We start from the raw sequence: 7826 nt of genomic DNA, 5'->3' as shown, positions 1-7826 counted from the left end.
AGGCAGCAAGCCAATCAAAACCACACTTGGATACGTCACGGGGCCAATTTCACGACCTGATAGGCGGGAGTCAAAAGGGGGAACGGTCCCTGTCCTTTTATAGACGACCCCGTCCAATGCGTAAAAGCTACTGAGCGCCGCTGACAGTGCAAATAGGCACGTTGGAGATTGTACACCTCAGCCACGCAACTCCTCTGAACAGGCCACGCGGAGGTGCATGGCACCATCCCCTAGTATCATGATGAATCCTGTGCAGGGGTCGCCGTCGCAAGACGCCAAGCAGACTAACCAAAAGGAGGAGACGGACACGGAGGGCGAGGATCTCCAGCCGAAAGACATGACAACCGAGAAAGGATACAAACACCAGCGGAGCAGTCTCCCGTTTAGCGTTGAGTCGTTGATTTCCAAGAAGACCACCTGTCGGACTTCTTATTCTCCCTCTGACTTAGCTGTGGTGCTGCCGAAGCCCACGGCGGGGCAAGGCGCGCAGTTCTCTCCAAGGACTTTTTACGCAGAGAGGAGGGTTTCAGCGGAGAGCTCACAGGGAGTTTCCAGAGGCTCCGGAGAGGACAGTCCGCAGTTTTGTGAGAAAGAGCAGAGCACTTGGTTCCAGACATCATCTTTTACAACACCTCCTCGTAAGTCCGTCCCTTCGCTCTTACATGATACTAGAGTACACTCAGCATTTATCCATGATCTCAACGCTGTAAAAGAAGCCTTGAAAAATATTCTGTTGTTTTTTTTTCTTCTTTTTTGCTACAAGTTACATTGAAATGACACATTAAAGGCTTCTTTATTATTTATGTCTACCCAAGTTGTGCGTAATTGTATTAGATATTTTTGTCTTTTCCCTCTTGTTTACATAAATAACACAAAGTCTGTGTGCTTATAAGTAACCCTTTTCTAAGTCGATGCATCTTGAATACTTTCTAAGCGTAAATAAGTAGTCATTTAATTAATAAACACAGAATCTATATACACTATGTAATATTTAAAATCTGAGTGACCGCATGGATAAACTTTACGCAAAGCAGGTTGTTTCTAAAGATTGAATGTGTTCAGTTTGTGATGCAGGTTAACTTATTTGTTAACATTTTCAAGCCTGATTATGATGGTGTGCGTTTATTTGCGTGACATGTTTGTTTACCTTCAGCAATGATCCAGTTTCGGATCAATTTTGATTTAATCTGACTTCGGGCTTTTCTTTTCATTTTCTCTACAACAGGGAGCTCAAGTCCAACTCAATGTACTTTAAGGAAACACAAAAACAACAGAAAACCTCGCACACCCTTCACTACCTCCCAGCTGCTGGCACTGGAGCGCAAGTTTCGCCAAAAGCAGTACCTCTCCATCGCCGAGAGAGCAGAGTTCTCCAACTCTCTCAACCTGACGGAGACTCAGGTCAAAATCTGGTTTCAGAACAGGAGAGCAAAAGCTAAAAGACTTCAAGAAGCCGAGCTGGAAAAGTTTAAATTGGCCTCCAAACCCGTCCTGCCTGCCTTCGCGCTGCCTTTTCCACTCGGAGCTCACGTGGGCTCTCCGACGTGGAGCCCATCAAACGCATTCCCGAGGCCCAGTCTGCCGGTCCCAGGACTGTTCAGTGGACCAGTTACTTATGGGATGTACTATTTGTCTTAGTATTTTGTGTCTGTGGTTATGGTACGAGGATGATGCGTATGTCTAAGCCCACATCTCAGAGTTTGGTACTATTTCCAGTTGGAAAACGTCATACTGAGAGCAGTTAAAACGCGCGAGCAGTTTAGAAATGTCTGCTGGATTCAGTGCGTCCACTTGCTCTTCTTAATTTGCGCTCATTTCTGTTTTGGCTTTACGGGCTGAAATTCTTCAATGACACTCCAAAAGTAGACTTCAAGTTTATTAACAACATGCCTGAAGTAGATCATTGCAATTCATCCGCAGCGGGTTGTGACTTTTAAATGTTTCCGGAGGGAAAGGAAATAATCTTCCACAAGCGTGGGGAAGAAAAAGACTGAAAAAGTACTTATTCGCTGTCAGTGCCTTGAGACCAAGAAATGTGCTGTCTGTGTCTTTTGAAGTATTTCTTTTCATTCAGCATTAACTCTTTTGTCTCACTAGTCTTCCCGGAAATGCTTTAAGAATGTCTTTATTTTCATGAAGTTCCTTTCACGATTTCTACATTTTGTAAAAAAAAAAAAATAATAAATTTGAAAAGGTACAAAAGTATATTTTAGAAAAGGACCTGTATTAGTTATTTGACTCTCAAATTGTGGCCTTCATGTGAATGACATTAAAGGTTTTTTAAGAAATGTTTGTAGTAAATGTAAATAAAATTGGTAGTGTTCTCAAAGCCCTGCAGCCTCGTTTGAAGGGCGGGAAAGTGGTATTTATTGAATATCTTTATATCTGTACTGTGTACATCAGTCTATCTAAATGTTCAATATATCTTGTAAAAATGAGTTTTAGTAAAATAAACATTAAAGTACATGACTGAAAGTTATTTTCGGATGTAACTATTTGAACTCTCTTTTTTTTAACGAAGCAGTAGCTCAAAGTAAACTGTATTTTCTTTTTATGTTCTTATTTCACGGACAAAAACGTAAAGAGGCCGGCACCTGGATATTTACTTTACTTCTTTAATTCAGTTTGAAAATTGCTAAAACGTCCATCCCACCCCCTTTTCTTAAATATATAATTTTCAGTGTCACTTATTTCCTTTCATACGTCCAGTTATTATTCTGACATAAATGTAAGGCTGAAATTATTGGTTCACATTTTTTTTCACTGACGAAAATCCTCATAATTCACACTAATTATGACCCACTGTTCAAGTCTTGAGAGCAGCGCACATTTAGCCTATTTAACTCTAAAACTGATTTGGAAAAATAAAAAATATATATATATTTTTTTTTTTAAGATAAGAAGAATAGACAACTATGAAAACACGGTTATAATCCAGCATATTATCAACACCTAAACATGACGCACAGACGTGCGTCTGAACTAGTAAACTTGCAAAATAGAAACACAGTAAAAACAACAAAATATCTCAGTTTCATACTTAAATAAGTATTTTTTAAAAAGTAACTCAAAGGTAATTCATTTTAATCCAGCATCATCCCAAAATACCTCATATTTTAAATGCGTAATACCACAGCTCTAAGCCGCAAAGCTGTTGTGAGATGTATCAAACATCTGCTCTGTTATTCTTGAAGGTTGCCTTTGGAGACTATTTACTTCTTTATTTGAAGTAAGCTATTTGCAGTTCCCTTAGGCTATTACAAACCTGTAACCTTGACTGCATTTTAAATGTCTGCGGTAGACTTATTACCCTGGTTAGTTATTCCTTTTTTACTGGGAAATGAATGAATTCTTATACGGTTACATTCACTATCATTATCGTTCTGTTTTGCTTTTTCTCTTTTGCCTCTTAGATCCTTGTCTTTACAGTAAAAGTAAAATATAAAAAGAAGCAATTTTATGTGGGCGCCACGTGCGCATTTTCTATTTACTGACCACGAGCGTGTACTTTTACCTTTTGTAGCTGCTACAAATACAGTAGAGCCAGCGAAGCGAGTTCATTCATATGCGTTTCTTTATACAGTCTATGGTTTTGCCGCAGAAGAGAGCGCGCTGTAGGCGCACAGCCTCTCCAGCAGAGGGCGGTAGCGGCTGTCAGCTGCTGCCAATCCTAATCTAGAAAAAGAACTTCCGCTTCTGTCAGCGACAACTCTTACTGCAGCGAGGTGAGTACACAGCGGAGCGACTTGTTCATTTCTACTTGAAAACGGTTTGATTTATCATTTATTTGGTTCGCACTTGTATATTTGTGCACAGGATGTCAAAATGAATTTAATAATTGCTTGGTTGTTTGCGAGACCCTGGATGGCTCAAAGTGAATCCTCTGACCTTGGCTAGCAAGCTAACAAGATAAGCTAAGATTAGCTTGCCTTTCAGACGTCTTTTGATTGAAATTATAAAGTCAAGGACGGGTTTTTCCCTTCCTGGGGTGCCATGTTTAGGAATATTCGTTGTCTTCATGGTTCTAGTTATCAGATAAAAGAATATTTCTGCACGCAGCTTTTCTAAAGCCAGTCGTCAAACCTCCTGCTTTAGTTTGACTTGGCATCAGAGGTTTCTTCTTGCTAACCGACATATGAATGGTGATTTTATTTATGATGCATGTCTTTATATATTATGATAAATGTAATTTTACTTCGAGAAACAACATTTTTTCAACTGGTTCCAGTTGCACCGAATGCAACTTTATGGTGTAAAGTATGTGATGTCCTCGTATGAAGACACTATGACTCAGGAGGTTAATTTGTTGATGTTGTCACTTTTCAGTGTAATAAAAATGGTTCCACGTATGCCACTGGAAAAACAAACAAAAAACAAAACAAGTTACTAGACTTTAAGTAAACGCCAGTGTCTGCTCATAGAAACCACTCTGGTCTGAGTTTGGCAAATTAGGATTTTATGGTTATCAAGGCACAATGCACTGCTTTGGCCTTTGCATTGGAGTGGATTCTTCATTGTCATATTAAATACAGTTGCTGATAGAAATCACCCTTTGAGACAATAGTAACCCTCAAAGAGTTTATTTTCCAAGGCTGTATTCCAATTGAGAAAACATTATACCTGAATAATTTAACACAATAGCTCTAAAGTATCTGATGCAGTAGTCCTGGTCCCAGACACCAAATAACAAGCCCAGAGGTCACATTTTTTCTTGGGTTTTTTTCTCTTTTGTCGTGGAACACATATAATTACATGCAGTATGTTTCAGTGCTGTCTGATAAGTACATATAGTCTTTTATTTAAAAAAGAAAAAAAAAATGTGTGTGTGTGTGTGTGTATGTGTGTGTGTATAGATATATATATATATATATATATATATATATATATATATGAAACATTTTTATATACATGTTGTCACTGTTGTATTGTTGTATTTTCACACTATAAGTATAAGATAGTTTCCACTTAAGAAGATTAATTATAGCCTACCTTAATCATTAAATCTTTTACAGTGTTTGCACAGCAGTTGCTCAAAGCCTCTATCCACAATTGTCTAAATGTCCTATCTGAGCAGATGCGGTCCTGTAATCGCCTAAACAGAGATGACACAAAGCATGCTTGGTAGTTGCCTAAAACATCCTAGTTTTAGCAGACAAATTTCAGAACAATCCTTAATCAAACTCTGAGCATACATTATTCTTTCTGGTGAATCTGAAAAATTCACTCATACATAGGTTAGAGTTGAGACTGTCTGAATGGAGGGATTTGCTGTGACTTGACAAAATTTACATAAGTGTTTTTAACTGTATTTCAACGTTCATCTTGGCTAATGGGAATGTTTCTGGGTTAAAGCAGCCACTTATTATTTCAGACAGTCAAGATGGCAGGCCGTCGTGCAGCCCTGAAGGCCATTGACTGGGTGGCATTTGCTGAGCGGGTCCCACCAAACCAGCGGAGCATGTTCAATGCACTGAAGACTCACACCGATGCCATTTCTGCTAAGTATGTCATACACCACCAAGACTTAGGGTTAGAAAATAGAAACGTATGGATTTGGAACTATGTAAAGGTTCATCTGGTCAGAATTTATTTCTCTGCTCTTGCTCTGTGACAAAATGCAACAAAATGTGCTTTTAAAAACCACTGCTGCTTGATTAAAGTGTGTTTTAGGAACAAAGTTGCAACAATATGTTGGAAGTCATAGTAGGAGCTAAAGTTCTCTTTCTTAAATTAGGGCTGCAACTAATCATTATTTTAATAGTCGACTAATCTGTAAATAATTTTTTTGATGAGTCACAATTATTTCTGTCACACCACCATCTGTGCTTCCAGTTGCTGCAGCTCTTTTTACAGGCTACAGCATGTTTTACCCCGCTCTCTTCATTTGCATCATATAAATGTCACCCTGATTCCCAGTCAGTCACAACATAATGTCCTTTAGTGAGTGAAAAGAATAACTCCTGAACCAGTTGAATATTAAATTTAAGCTTAACAGCTCACTACTAATTTATTTTGAAACATTCAAACTTAGCTATAGTGTCATATCCAAGCTATACAGAATTTCACTCAAAAAGAAACAAATAAAATATTTAAACATGTTAATTTTTGTAAAATTGCATCAAAATAATTATTTACATCTTGAAAAAGTCTGTTTTGTGAGGTAGACAACAAGACATTACTACTCAGTAATGCTAGTTGCCCATCTTTTAAGCTGCAAACCATGACTCCACCATGGGTGCTTTTGTTTTAGATGCTCGTGCATGGCTGTCGTGCTGTAGTGGTATGCCAGCTTTGCATGGCAGACTTCACACTTCACCCATTTTAACACTTTGTTTAGCGTGAAATATTCCCAAACTTTGAAAATATAAGGCCTGATCATGTCGGCACTCTGACTCTGTTCAGGTTGCGCCGCCATCGGTTTGTTCTTCATTGTTTAAGAACAAAGACGCAGCACAAAATGACAATACTGCCCCCAGCCCTTCCCATGGTGCTTTGCATTAATTTGTTTGGTGTTTACAGTTCTTATACTGTATAAAAAGTTGTGGTTGGTAAATGATGTTAAGTTGCCTGGTGCAGTATTTTGTTAGCAAACCCATTACGGACATTAATAACGTGACACGTCGATAATGAAATTTTGCGTGAAAATTCATCAACGATGTTGTCAACTTTGACTAATCGTTGCAGCCTTATAAATAATGAGAGGATGTATGTTGCATACAGAACTAAAATGAAAAACTAAAAAAAAAGGTATGTTTATTTATATATATATATGTCTTTTCCCACTACTGGCCATAAGTTTGGACACACTTTCCATTGAACGTAATGGGAAAGTGTGTTCAAACCTTTGACGGAGACGACTAATTTACTTTGAAACCTAAATTGAAACTATTACATTGTATTAAAGTATACTTTTAAACACTTGTTGAACTGTCTCATTTTTGCTAACTTGTCCATTTATATGGATTGATGCCTTTTTTTTAAAAATGTTTTTATTTTTTTGTTTATATATTTAACAGTGCCTATTTTACCCTATGTTAAAATACCCTATGTTTCTTCTCTTTACACCAGACTAGCCTCTCTGCCAGAGACTCCAGCAGCCATTGACTGGAATTACTACAGGAGTGCAGTGGCTAAAGCCGGAATGGTTGATGAATTTGAAAAGAAGGTGAACTTTTCTTGACCGATCCTGCCTATTTCAAAACAATGCTCGGATGCATCAAAAGCCTCTCTCACTTTAGCAAATTGTCTTTAAGATGAGTCTTAATTCAATTATCTGTACTGATGTGGTGGAATTATGCGTATTATGCAACTGATTTGTCCTCTGTCCTACACACAGTTCAAAGCCTTGCAGATCCCTGAGCCTATTGACACACAGACAAGTGCCATCAACGCACAGGAGATTGAAGCTGTAAGTGGCTGTTTCATCCACAAACATAGTCCAAGATGACTAATCAAAAACAAGCACCACTTCTGGGATTAAGCTGTGGTGATTGGATTTGTTATAGTTTTGCAAAAATATTTCACTTTTTCCCAACAGAATAAATCTGCATTGGCTTACATTGAAGAATCAAAGGCCCGCATTGCTCAGTATGAAAAAGAGGTGAGATGGTTGTCACTGTAATCACTAAAATACTCCATTAACAACCTGAAAGGAATTTATTTCTAAAAAGAGACAACTTCTTTCTCTCTGTCTGTCTTTCTCACTCAAACTTTGTGTGTATTTAGCTGGAAAAATTTAAGAACATGATCCCCTTCGATCAGATGACCATTGAGGACCTCAATGACACCTTCCCTGAAACCAAGCTGGACAAGGTCAAAAATCCTTA

General features: G+C 38.2%; 2 protein-coding genes across 2 annotated transcripts in view; both read left to right on the top strand.

Annotated features, from left to right (window-relative positions):
• Positions 1-217: 217 nt before the first annotated feature.
• On the top strand, positions 218-1638 carry LOC306754350 (homeobox protein MSH-C-like; the record flags this gene model as incomplete). Its single annotated transcript, XM_079238334.1, has 2 exons — positions 218-638; positions 1226-1638. 2 exons carry the CDS (start codon positions 218-220, stop codon positions 1636-1638), a joined length of 834 nt encoding a protein of 277 aa, XP_079094460.1.
• A 1995-nt stretch (positions 1639-3633) lies between these two features.
• The window catches only part of atp5pd (ATP synthase peripheral stalk subunit d), a 4275-nt gene continuing 82 nt past the window's right edge, over positions 3634-7826 (top strand). The window contains exons 1-6 of the mRNA XM_079265151.1: positions 3634-3725; positions 5372-5502; positions 7069-7165; positions 7337-7408; positions 7538-7600; positions 7726-7826. The exon at positions 7726-7826 is cut by the window's right edge and continues 82 nt beyond it. Coding sequence (XP_079121277.1) covers positions 5381-5502; positions 7069-7165; positions 7337-7408; positions 7538-7600; positions 7726-7826 — 455 coding nt within the window. The 5' untranslated portion in view covers positions 3634-3725; positions 5372-5380. The remainder of the gene's footprint in view (positions 3726-5371; positions 5503-7068; positions 7166-7336; positions 7409-7537; positions 7601-7725) is intronic.

Source organism: Telmatherina bonti, assembly GCF_933228915.1.
Source record: "Telmatherina bonti genome assembly, chromosome: 3".
NCBI lineage: Eukaryota > Metazoa > Chordata > Actinopteri > Atheriniformes > Telmatherinidae > Telmatherina > Telmatherina bonti.
The sequence above is the reverse complement of the archived record's forward strand: the minus strand, read 5'-3'. Positions and strand labels throughout refer to the sequence as shown.